Source organism: Chroicocephalus ridibundus, chromosome 6 (genome assembly GCF_963924245.1).
Source record: "Chroicocephalus ridibundus chromosome 6, bChrRid1.1, whole genome shotgun sequence".
Classification (NCBI taxonomy): Eukaryota; Metazoa; Chordata; class Aves; order Charadriiformes; family Laridae; genus Chroicocephalus; species Chroicocephalus ridibundus.
In genome coordinates, this window is record NC_086289.1 from 35,932,501 (window position 1) to 35,947,498 (window position 14,998).

The 14,998-nt window shown below is 38.1% G+C and overlaps 1 protein-coding gene across 3 annotated transcripts in view; it reads right to left on the reverse strand.

Moving 5' to 3' along the window:
• Window positions 1–14,998, reverse strand: part of CTNNA3 (catenin alpha 3) — a 539,182-nt gene that overhangs the window by 482,850 nt on the left and 41,334 nt on the right. For all 3 annotated transcript variants that reach the window (XM_063338117.1, XM_063338118.1, XM_063338116.1), the window contains one exon: window positions 6,383–6,502. In XM_063338117.1, coding sequence (XP_063194187.1) covers window positions 6,383–6,502 — 120 coding nt within the window. The remainder of the gene's footprint in view (window positions 1–6,382; window positions 6,503–14,998) is intronic.

Below are 14,998 nucleotides of genomic sequence, written 5' to 3' on the forward strand. Positions count from 1 at the left end.
AGCATCAAGCAGCTTTAGCACTAGCCACAGAACAAGTATCGGGCACTTAGACGCAAATGTGACCAACTAGGCAACTATACTTCCTGGTTTACACACACACACACCCCCAAGGTTTCTTCTCTGTTTTACCTAATTTTCGTAATGCTCAGATTTCTGCAAGTAAAAAAATGTATCTATGAGAAGACCAGCAAAACCTTCCGTCTGCTCCTTGTGAAACTGCACAGTGAGCACACCAGATCCTAAGCCACACGCACACAAACACACACACCCCACCCCACACAGAAGCTACCGAAGAGTTGTTTTTTAAAAGAAATTCTCTACCATCTCTTTTTTTTTTTTTTTCCCCTTGTCATTTGATTTCACCCTCCTTCAAATGGCAAAGGTATGACTTTTTGTCAGAGGTCTGGCTTCCATGCACAGCTAGAAAAATTACACTCATGGAGATATGAACCGCTTGCAGTTTAAAATCATGAAAGAGTAGCACTACAGTCAGACAAATCCAACTGAAGAGCTGAGCTGTAAAACTATGGTGCATGCAGTGGTAAAGTTGATGGGAGACTCAAAAGTCTTCCACCCACCGCCCCAAACACACAATAAAAAATTGTAAACAGGGGAATTTTACAGTGGGCAGGGGAAAGGAAAACCTCTTCACCCACTAAGCAAACCATATAGACACACAGGACAAACAGAAGCAATGGTTAAATGACAGAGCTATAATCATGGAACTATCAAAAATGTCAGGTGGCTGAAAACAGAATTGTCATAATTTTTCACTTGCACCTACTGAGACTGATTTGTTGTTTGCTTTTTTTAAATGAATGCATAAATCAATTATTTTAATTACACAACAACATGATAGATAGTTGTTCTTATGTCAAATGGAGACAATAAGCTAGAATACTGGAAACACAACCTATAATCTCATTTTATAATTTATATTGTGCAACTAAATATTAAAGAAGGAAAGGAAAGAAGGCATTTTCAGAAAAGCCTATGGGAATCAAATGCCTACATGTCTTTAAAATTACTCTAAAGTGAAGTGCTAGGCTTGTTTGAAAATTCATAAACAAGAACTCAACACATCCAACCCTGCAGAATAATAGACAGTGGCAGAGTGGTAAGTACAAAAGCAAACAAACTCACCCATTTATTAGTCCAGGATGGCAATTCAAAAGACATAATTCTGCCTTTACCCTCAAATACACAACCAAATGTGCTATCATTCTTAAGTCTAGCAAAAAAAAATATGAATTCTCCTTCAAATTCATTGAATAGCACAAGCCTTAAAAATTTCCATAATAATTCCCTTTGATTTGCATCTCAGTTTCTGTACATCTTTTAGAAAGGCAGCGATTAATATACTGCACCTCTTAACTAAGCCATTTCACTAGTTAATTGTCAAAAACATTCATTTGCTTTCTGGTTTAAATTTTTCTGACTTCCACCCATTGCATCTTGTCATACTTCGTGTAGTAGAATAAAGATTTAGTTAACTACCTCTATTTGTGATATTTCCAAGCCATAACCTTTTCCAGATAAGCTACAATGACTGAGCTCCTTAAGTTTTCCATCATAATGCTTGTTTTCTTGACAACAAATAATTCACCTCTACCCTGAACTCCCTCCAATTTTCAGCATATTTTTAAAAGTGTTTGTCACACAATAAACCTGCCAGTTGATAGGTGATAATCTCTTATGAAAACCTGGCTCCAGTTTCTGGAGTAGAGCACTTTGGTAAACAAATCTCATGCTCAACACAATGCCATCTTAAAAAGCAAAGTGAACAATCAAAAGGTAGAGAATAAAAGTGCACTTACTCCATTTTAACAAACAGAAATACCATTTGACTGTAGAAACAAATCTTCATTCCAAAATTAAGAATTTTAAAATGTAAATTTGACCTATATGATCGTGAAGACTACTGCAGTACTGATAATGATGGACTGCTCTGAAGTAAAACCGGTTAAGGGTTATGGTCTATCTCCTGGAAACATTATTTCCCATAAGCAAAGTAAATTACTGTGTGCCCCATAAACATCTTTGATACAACCCTTAACTCCTTCAGTTTCTAACACAACTTCTTAAAACACATTTCTAAATGCAACGATCATCAGGAAGCAGTCCTAAAAAGATTTTTAAATGGAACAACCACAATGGTTTCACGTAGATTCAGTCCTTTAACACATAATTACCTTGAGGGCATACAATCAAAATCAAATCAGTAAACCTTAAATTAACATACCTTTACAATAGGATACTGCTTTTGTGTATGTTTGCAGATGAAGTAAATTCTGTTGTCAACTGTTAGATTACCACATTGCTGGAGACTTCTAGGCAAAAACTAAACATCTTTGAATTACAGTCAGCACTGCTACAGGCGTGCTAAAGGCACTGTTAACACTAAGAACAGCAGCAGTAGCTGCAATAATTTTTCAGTTTGACAGGTGCTAAATACCACTGAATTTGATTATAATTCCATTTTTTATTGTAGCTATTGCCCAACAATCCTGAAATTACTTTACAGTAAAATCATGGTAAAGCATGGCCTTAAACCAGTACTGTTCCAGCTGAACAATATACAGACAACTTCTCTTCAACAGGAACAAGGTCCCATATAAGAAAAAAAGGAAGCATGCACCTACTACAGGATCCCAAGAAGAGTGTTGGGATCTATCACTGAGGCCCCTCTTAACCCAAAGGGCTTTACCTTTTTGTCCTGTTTCATTTCCCCTTTAAATATTCATATTGCAGATGTGTTAATATTTAGGTTGATACAAAAAAAGGCTCAGTGTAAACCTTACTTAACTCTTATTGGAAACATTCCAATAAGTCACAGAGTAAGAGAACAGTTTCACTACTCATTGTGGCACAGAGCTATTCTTTTTTAGTCAAATGTCACAGATCACAGTCACTATCAAGGAAATGCAAAGCTTGTTTCAATTCAAAGGAATTGCCAAACTATCTGCTGGACAAGAAAGAAAAACTACATTTCTTGGAGACAGGAATCTCCTGGAAGGCTTCAAAATGGCAGACTGGCTATAAACTGATATTCTCAATTCAAACTAACTTCTCTAGAGGATGCAACCTAACCCTATAAGCATGCAGAAAGATTAGGTCATTGCAAGTTAGATGGATGAACGGACATTCATCTGGATTGGGAAGAGGAGTGCTAAGTGAGCAACAAAATAAGATCACCAAAAAGCGCATAATTTTAAGTCAGTTTAGCACACCGAAGCATCTCTATGCAGGGTTACACAAATGCCAGAATGGGAAGAGTGACAGGCACAGGAACATGAAGCTCATGCCAGGGCTGTGGATGTGTCTGCAGTTGCCAGCACTTAGCTTGGCCAAACAAGCAACCACAACCTGAGTGTAAGCAGATCCTGTGCATTTCTTCACCTGCATCATTTATCAACATTTGCAAGGGGTCAGCCTACATTCCACCATTCAGTATAAATGCTTTGTTTGTGTGTGTTCCACTAACCGACAGTAAGAAGGAAAGCTCTGACACACAGCAATATATTTGGGAGCAGACTTGAATATGGTGGGAGTTCATCACAGACAGCAACAGTACAGCAACAGTAACTAGACCTGGCATACAGATGCGATTCAAAATTTCATATTGCGTTTGGGACACAGAAGGATGGTGAAGAGCTTCTTGACCACTAGATAATAGACATCATCCACATAGTTCAGTTTTGTGACATTAAAGTCTCCAGCTCCAAGAGCTTCCCATCTTCCTCCTCTGTAACCACCAAAGAATTTAGCCACCCTCACCAGTTCCATGCCAGCTCATATATACACTCAGCCTATTTGCAAAATAAGAATCTGAAAGCTCTGCGAAGTTTGACCAACATATGCTAACAACTTTGGGGGTTTTCTATAAAGAAAGGCAGAACTGAATTCTTGACCTCACTGCCTATTTTAAAGAGACACTTCTGTTGGAAATCTGCTGGCTATCTGAAAATTCAAGACGTTCTACCCCACTCTGAAAATTGCCAGTTAAAAACTACTTAGTATAAGCCATCATCCCAAACATGCTTGCCTCTTGTGTATTTCTACCACTCATAGAAATTTGGTCTATATTTATAAATCACAGTCAACATGGGTCATTTTAAACATCCTTTAAAAAGCACAGTTTTAACTTCCCATCTGTCCTGTAGACTTCGCCACTGAAGAATTACATTGCTATATTGGATTTTATGTCTTACATCTAAAAAATAAGGACAGAAGCAGATAACCATATTTAATTCAAAAGAAATATTCATTACTTTGACTACATAAAACACTTGCTTTACCATGAATGGATTCATATTCATATTTTATACAATTGTTTGTCTCCAAACAGATGGCAGTGACTCAACATTTTGCCAGTGGGGCTATGAATATACCCTTAATCTAATAAAAGAGCATATAAGTCGTTATCAATTAAATGTGCACACTCCACAAACTCAGATACAAATGTCACAAACTCAGAACAGCTCCAGTCCCAATCCAGGTCTGTGGGTTTTGCATAGTAATCTAACCAAATTTAATCTTTCACAGAGAGATCACTTTCTTTTCAAAGCAGGACACAATTCAAAGCATCTTCTATAATAAGTAGATATGTCACCTTTTCAAGTGCCTCACTGAAGGTTCTCCAACCAAGTTCTATTGAGACGAAAATCTCAGTATCAAAACCAGGTAAAATACTACTCAAGAAAACCATAAAACTACTCATCAAGTATACAATGCAAATTAACTGAGACACGGAGAACATACCTAGTCTCCCTGCTTTGTTTTTGCTTTGGGGGTTGTTTTGTGGTTTTGGTTTTTTTAATAATTTCAGCCTTTGCCTAGTTTATTTTCTTAATAGCATTGTACAACATTTTAGAAAGATTGGATCACAGAACAGAAGACAGAACAGCCTATCTTCTGTTCTGTGACTGAAAGCAGGAAGTGATTTTAACACCTAATACACCTTTAGTACCTCCAAATGCAAAAGCTTCTGCCCACACAGTTAAATATAGAGCAGAAAGAGCGCGGGGAGATAGATGCATGCCTGATATTAAACAAGGATGTTGAGATTCTCCAAATGGTTTGAAACTGCAAAGTATTGAGATGGGAAGGGTAGTGAAGATCAGAAAACAGGAGAAAAGATGCCCTGCTCAGGGTGAAATGAAGTATGTTATTGAAGCATATTTGAGTCTGCTAGAGAACCAGACATACATCACTTGAAATAATCAGGAATTTTGCAAAGTCAAGAGTGAGAATTCAGACTAGAGAAAGCTACTCCCAATAAAAGTGTGATGACTGCCTGAGAAATAATTATAGAATTTATACTTCCCTGGCTCAGAAATGCTCTCTGAGCCCTTGCAAATGTGACATTTATTATGTTTGACATAATTATCAGATCAGATAACATAAACCCACATTAGTTGCCAATTAAAACATTGTCTTTTGGTTGCTGGCAGTCCCATGTCAGAGGGCGCAAAGAACTATCCTATAGTGCTACCAGAATAACAGCTCCCACCACACCAAAACTCACCCAAGCCAATTGCTCCCTGACCTCCCTATCTCAAGAATCAAATATTAATGTGTTCAGATACCATCCATCACTGAGCCCCTTCCTAATTTTTAACTATCATCTAATCAATTACCTGATCTAAACAACTGTAAGTGATCTGCCCCCAAGCAAATGAAGTGTTTGACAACACTGACACCAAGCGACAGAATTCAGAAAAAGACAAACCAAAACAACCCCCAGAAATATTAGAGCATTTCATCAGTATGCTATGAAAGAGGCAGTGTTATTTTACCAAGAACACAAAAATGAAGTGAAGACCTATTATGAGAGCTGACATTTTCACAGAAGCCATGGATAAGCACGTCCAACATTAAATACATGTTAACAATGCAACTTAACCTTGATCTTGGCAAGCACGAGTCAAAGACCACACACACTTCAAAGTTTTATGTAATCTAGCCATCCATATAAATTCATTTCTAAAGGAGAAAAAGAAGTGAGTGTTTTTTATGCATAGTCAACGCTTGATTCCATTAACTTATGTGGATTTAGTTTAGTCAAAAAATCCAAATAGTACCTTTATGCCCTTTAACTAAAAAAAAAAAAAAGTTACGTGCTAATGCAAAGTTTAATAGTCTGCAAAGGCTCATGTACTTGCTTTACCTACCCCTCTGTTAAGAAATCAAAACCCATGCAGTCCAACATCATATGCATTAAGTAGAATTGTCACTCCACCTAGTGGCTTACCCGATGACATTACAGGAAGCATAAAACCCTCCTGACAGAACAAGAACTCTATCAAACCCATCAGTTCTACCATCCACCATGTTTATGCCCAGTATTCTATGTCTTCCCTCTGAGCTTTCACGGTCTTACCTGCTGACGTTTGTATGCCAAATAATCCAGATTTTCCAGATCTTTTCGAAACTTCTGGTAGGTTTTCTGTAGCTCAGATTTACTGGATACATTTCTTAAAGATTCAAATGTTCTTTGAAACTGTGATGGTTAAAAAAACACAGAACAACAAAATACCATCATTCACACTGTTTATGTATTTTTTTGCTGTATTAGGATTTTATTCCACTAAATACTAATGTTATGGAGCTGTGTCACCTCTTGAGTATACCATCTTCTAGACATTCCTACAATTTTGTTTTGAAATCAATCCCAGAATTCAAAGCATAGTACATATGCCCTATTTAATTAAATTCAATCCTCTAACTTCATAGGTCAGACTTGCATAAAACAAAACACTAGCAATCAACACAACTTCTAAAAGGTTAGTTCTTTTTCCATGCCATGTTACAGGATGAACTATATTCATATAGTTTTTAATATTTTTTTTGCGACTAATAAAAGTATATGCAACTTTACATAGGCCATGAACTCCTCATTCTATCAAGCATAACAGCAGATCATATAGATAACAGGGTACTCCTTAGCAAGTTAATTTACTTAAGAGTAATTTGCAAGACCAGATACTCACCTTGGGCAATATGCTCACATTCTGTATGAAATCTGCGATAATCATGGAATTTCAGAGTTGGAAGGGACCTCTAGATATCATCTAGTCCAACTCCCCTGCTAAAGCAGGATTGCCCAGAGCACATCACTCAGGACTGCATCCAGGCGGGTCCTGAAAGCCTCCAGAGAAGGGGACTCCACAACCTCCCTGGGCAGCCCGTTCCAGTGCTCTGGTACCTTCACCCTAAAGAAGTTTTTTCTCATATTTGAACGGAACTTCCGATGTTCCAGCTTGTGCCCGTGTACCCTCGTCCTGTCACTGGGAACCACTGAAAAGAGTCTGGCTCCATCCTCCTTCAACCCACCCTTTAGATACTTGTATGCCATAATAAGGTCTCCCCTCAGCCTTCTCTTCTCCAGGCTAAAGAGCCCCAGCTCTCTCAGCCTTTCCTCATAAGGGAGACGCTCCAATCCCTCAGTCATCTTTGTTGCCCTACGCTGGACTCTCTCCAGTAGTTCCCTGTCTCTCTTGAAGTGGGGAGCCCAGAGCTGGACACAGTATTCCAGTTGTGGCCTCACCAGTGCAGAGTAGAGGGGGAGAATGACCTCCCTTGACCTGCTGGCCACACTCTTCCCTATGCAGCCCAGAATTCCGTTGGCCTTCTTGGTGACAAGGGCACATTGCTGGCTCATGGATAATTTACTGTCTACCAAGACCCCCAGATCCTTTTCTTCAGAGCTGCTTTCCAGCAGGTCCACCCCTAACCTATACTGATGCCTGACATTCTTCCTCCCCAGGTGCAGGACCCTACACTTGTCCTTGTTGAACCTCAGTAGGTTCTTCTCTGCCCAGCTCTCCAGCCTGTCTAGGTCAAGCTGGATGGCAGCACGACCCTCTGGGGTGTCAGCCACCCCACCCAGTTGGGTATCATCAGCAAACTTGCTGAGGATACACTCTGTCCCCTCGTCCAGGTCATTGATGAATACATTAAACAATACTGGCCCAAGTATTGACCCCTGGGGGACACCACTAGTTACAGGCCTCCAACTCGACCCTGCTCCATTAATCACAACTCTCTGAGTCCTGTCACACAGCCAGTTCTCAATGCACCTCACTGTCCCCTCATCTAGTCCACACTTCCTCAGTTTCCTAAGGAGGATGTTATGAGAGACAGTGTCAAAATGTCAAAATGTTCAATTATACTTCATTACAGATCTTACTTTTAAATTTAAAACTTCTTTCATGCACACACTATTATTAAAAATAGTGCTGGTATTTTTCAAAGAGATGAACAATACCAACCCAGCTGTAGGGAACTATAAAAGAAAGGTTAAGATTTATGCAAAAGGAGAATGGGAGCTACAGCTTCCTCACCTCCTTGAGGAAATCATGAACCGTCTCCTCTGACCTTCTCTGTTTCCCTGTCCTTAAATATTCTTTTTCACCTCACAAGCATGTGACAGCTGAAAAGCTGTAAGTGGTTTAGAAATATTTTGTTACCACAGTGATTATCACCAGAAGCAAGTCTATAAACAATTATTTACACCGATATAATCAGGAAGAACTACATCTTCTAAACCCACCCAAAATACTGACTTAGCTTACTGCACTTACAGCCCCTGTAGATGAAGTACCTACTGTAAGCTTGCATGTGGCACTAATGTCCAGGGAATGAGGCAAAAGACCAAAAGAAATGGACCGCTTTCCAGTCAGTTCTGGAAAATCAAGCACTTCAGTAGTAACTACAGCGCACACTTCTCTAAAACCTTCTAAAACTAGTCATTGAATTGGAAAAATGAACCATAAAAGCAGAAGAGGAAAAAAAACTCCACTCATCTTCAGTCCCCCTTTAAAAAGTTGACAACAGCATTGACAGCTAGTACTGACTGTGGATGTAGACTGCTTCACAGTGTGACTTCTTTCTCCAGAAATTACCCCAAAACTGCTGCACCCTGCTATGGGGTTTAGTAATACAGGGAAAAGGTCTCTAACGATTCCCAAACTCACTAAGTGGACATAAGGTACAGTCTTTTTTTGAGTTTGTTCTGTTTTTTTTAATCATCAACATGTTAGACTACAGTAAGTACTACAGTTGTAAAATCATCACCATCCACCTCTTAAGGATGCACTTAATCCCATAGCTTCAGTTCTTCCTTTGGGAGGAACTCTACTAGCAAGCTCATGCACTTCCTTATGTCCTGAAGCAACCCAACCGTTAATAATGCATTTGGCTCTCTAGAAAGAGATATAAGAGCCAGCATGCAAGGATAAGTAAGTACAAACCAAATGTGCAACTGTAACGGTAATATACTTCAATAAAATAGATGGGTGATGGCCAGGCTATCCATTTAAAAGAAATCTGTCCTTAGATGCAAGGGAAAAACATTTTTTTTTTAAGATTTAACTCATAAGTAAATGAAAAACAAACAAGTAATTTAAAAAAAATATACATATGCTCTTTTCACTGCCATCAACAGGAAACCAGAAAAATCTGCCTTGGACATACAAAGGTTATCAGAATATGTTTTAAACTTATAACCATATCTGGATCTTTTGATATCATTCTGCTATCAGTGTGAACCACCATTTTTGGGTAAATGGCAAGAAAACCTCTCTTGCCACCACTTTTACTGTGTAGAGGTGAAAAGAACTTACTAGTTCTAATACTCTAGAACTTAGGGGTTTTTTTCCTCTCTCACTGATAACCAAATGTAAATAATCATAAGAGATCCACAGAAGCTCTTTTTTGCCTCTCACTTTTTCAAAGTACTTTGAACATAGTTTGTGGAAGTTGAGAAGTAGCATTCCTTCATTACTTTTGCTTTCTGTGGCACTACTGGGTAACTACCTGCACTGATTTTTCCTCTGAGGAAAGCTGGACCACAAGTAGAGAAGAAATACCAGTATTTCAACAATTCTGAAGAGCTGCTTCTGTTTGTCAAGTTACTGTAGATAACTTCATAGCACAGATACTGCACAGACAATTTTATAACTTTTCAAAACACAAGAACGTTACATTACATTCATGAATATTACAACATTCATTTCAAATAAAAAAAACCAAAATCAACAACTGTAAAACTAGAGCCCATCACCCTGCCCACTAATACACACAAGGGGGATAACACACCAGATGCCATGTGAACATGCACTGTGAAGACATTGCTGAATGAAAGTTGTGTGCTTGTGTGACTGGAAACAAGCACACAATGGATGTCTTAAACTAGGTGTAGAAACTCTCACAGTCCCACTTTAGGTATCTTGAAGCAACAAACACCATGCAAACTCTGAAAGTGATGAAGATCCAGAACGTGGATGGATGAGAAGAGTGTTATTAATATGGCCTTTTCATAAGTATGACACCCTTGATTAGTATGGTAAAGTCCTGCAACCTCCTCTCACACAACGATCATGGTTCTATCTAATTAGTAATTATGACTGTAAGCATAAGGACTAAATTTCCTATAGCCTCACAACTTATTCATTGTAATGTCAAAGAAGAGATGTGATTTCTGACTGAACTTTCTCCTGCAGGAAAGCTGTTTATAAGGGCTGAGAATCCTCCGGTGTCTTTGTAAGCTCCTGATGTAGCCCTTTTGGTTTTTCCACCACTATCCATCTACCTATTTTCAGGAACCTTGGAACTTCTGGTCCTCTGTCATTTGTAATAGAAATGAGGCAATGAGTTCAAAGAGAAGAGGCTGAGGCATAAACAGAGAGGTTGTACAATGTTTCAACAGGAAAATTTTGATACTACTTAAGTTAAAATTTACTATGTTTTATCTTAATTCAAATTAATTTATCCAATTTAATAAAGACTTAAAAGTCTCTTCATGTTGTAGCTTAGCTCTGTATCTTTCTGTATAAGGTTAAGTTCATTTTTCACTGTCACTACCATGTTTAGCTGTTGCAAGCAAACATTCATTCTTATTATGAGTAATTTGTGGAATGAGTAATGATATTAAAGGCAGTTGCTATCTGATTTTTAAAGTCTAGTTTAATTATTACATTTCAATAACATAACGTTGCAGCTGCACTTCATAGCATCCTCTATGGACTCCCAAGGAAATAGCTTCTGCACTAGACAAGTTGGAGCTTGTTTGGTCTGAGGTTTTGGTTCAAGTCAATATCTAATTTGGATCTGAAGCATCCTAGTCTAGGACTTGGTATAGGCCACATTTCTGAAGAGCACAAGAATACCTTAGGCGGACAAAATTATCTCCAAGTTTAATGGGATTCCCTTGACAAGCCTGGAAACCTCAATATGAGACATGAAAATTAATGGCCTGTGAGCTAAATGTCCAGGCCACAGAAATATAAGATCATAGAAATGCATAAATTACTTCATTGCTTACAATTCAGAGATGTGGGAGGAGACATCATTAAATATGGAGTACAAAGTCTTATTGCTGGTAATAATCTTTCAATCTCCATATAAACAGAAAGAGATATGGGAGGCAGCAGATACTGCTTCTTCAGTTTCTGAATGATGCTATTTGACAAACCACATGCCTTTAATCTCATTTGCCTGGGAGTCCTAGCTAAGTCCTAAGGGTGACATAATCAAATGTCCTTTTGCACATTCTTTACTTGGTCTCCTCTGTACTTGGTTCCAATTTAGAGCCAATGCTGCAAAAGCCAGTCTGTTAATAAAGAATAAAGAGAAATGGCTCTTTTCTGGTTTGTCTAGAGCTCCAGAAGTGAAAGAGTATTTGTCTTTCAGAATATCAACATTATCATTCTTCCACTGTGCAGGGCAGCAAAATAGCACTGAACTATTCTATCCATTTGTGAAATATTTCTCTTAATTTTCATATGGATTAGTAAAAGTTGAATTTAGGACAAGAAGCAAATTTTATTCCCATTCTGACATAAGGAACCCATTCATTAAAAACCAGCTTCCTATTTTAATAACATACTGCTTCTTTAAAAGACACTAAACGTACTATTTTAAATCACCAGGAGATATGGTTGAAAAACAAAAAACAAAACACATTCAAAACCTCTCTTAAATTCCAATTACTGAACACGTATACTTATGAGAAAATAGTTGCTCTCCCAATATTTTGCTGTAATGGAATGGGCAACGTGCCTCTTCAGGAAGGTTTATGGAGAGTAGGTCACATAGCTTTTTCCGCTCAGAAAATATCAGATGATTTTGCTCTCATTTTAAGAAGGTCTGAAGACATGCATTTTGATGATAAAGCAGATACTATTTTGCATGCATTTCCTCATTTTCGCCTCCCAGAGCAAGAGTAAGTTATAAAATAAATTTCTTTAGATCAGGATGATCTGTCCATGCTTGAGATACAAATAATTGTTGATCAGACAAGCCACTCTGCATTACACTGAATTCATTACTATATTACCAATAAATAACCTGTCAAGAGAAACTGATTTTCCAAGGTTATTTTACCAACATAGCATTTGCCTTCCAAGATTAGTGCTCATAGAAGGAAATTTCAGGGCATCACTTCCATATTATTCTCTTATAAGCACTGCACTTCACTAAGTAAGTTGCTGTAGAAACAAAACACAGTAATAACTACTCGGAAGGAAACAATTTAGCAATGCTCTTTTTTTCCTGATATGTTCAAAGAGAATCTACTGCAATGGAGTCCTAGTCACTAATTGGAGCATGCAGGTATTTACAAAGTCTAAATAATAATTTAAAATAGGTGCCTGCTTTTCTAATATCCCACCTTCCAACTTTCCCAAAACAATTTTCAAACTCGTCACCAGACATAATACAGACTTCTCAAACTCAGCTGTACTTCTGGCAACTTCATGCATTCCATGTTAACCTATGCTACAAACCACCTTTGTATCATAGATCTCCCCAAGCTTTAATCATCTCAGAAATCATTTGGATTTCATCTCAGAACTTTACAATTATTTATTGTTCTGAAAAATTCGTATATAAATATCTTTCATACTATGCATGTTAAACCAAATCAGAAAAATTCCATCTTACTTAAAGAAAGCCTTATCCATTCAAAATAAGCCCTACTTCTTTCACTCTCCCTCCCCTTATACCTGGGTTGTGCAAACACATTGTATAAAGCTTAGAACCAAGTGAGTCCAGATAAATTTGCTTTCATCACTATTTTCTCCTGGTCTGTGTAACTTGACAGGTTGCTGCTTATATTCTGTCTCATCATCTCAGGGATACAGATACCAGTGAATCTGAGGCAGCTTTAAGCTATTCCCAGCTATAGGAATCTTTTCCTTAACTCTTTTTCTTAATTCATAATAAAAAAAAAATTATATCTTCCCTTCCCAGGTTTGTCTACCCACCTCTACATGCACGGTTTTCAAGAGATGTCAAAACTCACTCCTCCCCAGGCAGGAGTTCTAAGAAGGCAACCTATTGCTTTCTCTCTCTCTCTTTTTTTTTTTTTTTTTTTTTTTTTTTTTTGCTAGAGTGTGGTAGATAGGCATGATTTTCCTTTGTTATTGTTACCCATGACTCTACTAAAAAAGTAGAGTGGAAGGCTGTGTATTTATCTGCCTTGCCACCACTAGAGGGTGAGGGTCTGCTCCCACTGTACTCTAAATCCTGCAGACGTTCTGGAAGAAATGGAAATGATCCTCATATCCACCAAGCATGCTTTGCTCATGGAGAACCTTCTACGATACTAGGTAGGACAGGACACAGTGAAAGACAGCAGACAGGGTGCCTGCAGTAGCAGAAAAAAAAATTCTACCAAGAAGTAGAAATTTGTGAGGAAACTGATCCACACCTAGAGTCTTAGATGTGACATTAAAGAAAAGTTTTCAATATACACGAAGATGACACTGAAGAGTCTACTGCAGGCTCAAATCTCCTGAGAGATATTGAACTAGAACTAAGACTGAAGGGAAGGCTCTACACTGCAAAGAAGCAAGGACTGTATTTGTTTTCAAACCTTTTAATTTAAGTGTGTTTTTAACCCAGCAGATGTGTTTCCCTCTGGGACACAGAGACACTATATTCCATTTGGTTTTCTTGTGCTTTGGTAAAACAGGTTCAGGAGCCTTCAGGCTTGCTCACTTCAAAGAAATTCTGCAACAGTAGTGCCTGAAGCTGCCCAATTAGGGTCCCTTCAAAGCCATGTTTCTGACTGGCAAGAAAAGGATAATACTCTTATTTTTCCTTTTTTTCTTTTTTTTTTTTTTTTTTTCTCCAGTGATTCCCATGCTAAGACCAAAACCAGGTATTACATAAACAGAACTGCAGTGACTGGGGAGTCCGTTCCTTAGCAACAGTTTGTTAGAAGAGAGCCATTAAGACTCCTGGCCCTGTACCCTCATGGTAGCCTACATTCTTTTTTTGCCCTTTTTCCATTTTATAATGTTTTACTGCATGATACCACACTACCAATACTGTCAGATGGTAGTGCAGGGAGCAAGTCAAATTCTAGTTTAAGCAGAGTTATGCGAGTTGAACCAAATACCTAAATCTGAAACGTAGGTAAGCCTGACATGACTTATCTCTCTTCCTTTATGTAACCATACTGTTTTTCTCCTGCTCAAAGACATTTTTAATGCTGATGAATACTCTGCAGGGAAGGGAGGAACAGACAGCACTATGCCCACAGGGCCCAGGTTCACAAGTTGCTTCTTATCTGTAGCCGTTCTCATTTTTTTTCCCAGCAAGAGTTTTAAATAACTCTAAGCAAGCATTTTATAAAGATCACGCTGTCTATGGCGTTCATGAAAAATATGAAGACTTAAACAGGAAATCTACAAGCATGACAAGAAGGGAAAAAAGGCAGATAAAACATGTTGGCTCAGCATGATCTGAAATAGATTAGAGAAAGACAGACTGCCAATGCGCTTTGAATGAAACTCTCAGAACTTGTTACCTTCTTGCTGTTCTCCTCTGATCAATAAATTCAAGCAATTCCATTAGTCTGTTAATTCACTTAAATAATATCGAGCATTACTAACCAGAATGAATGAGGCTGGTAATACAGCTCTGAATCAAACAGTGCAATGCCCTTTATTGACTACATTTTTCACAACTCAATTTTATGATTAGAGAT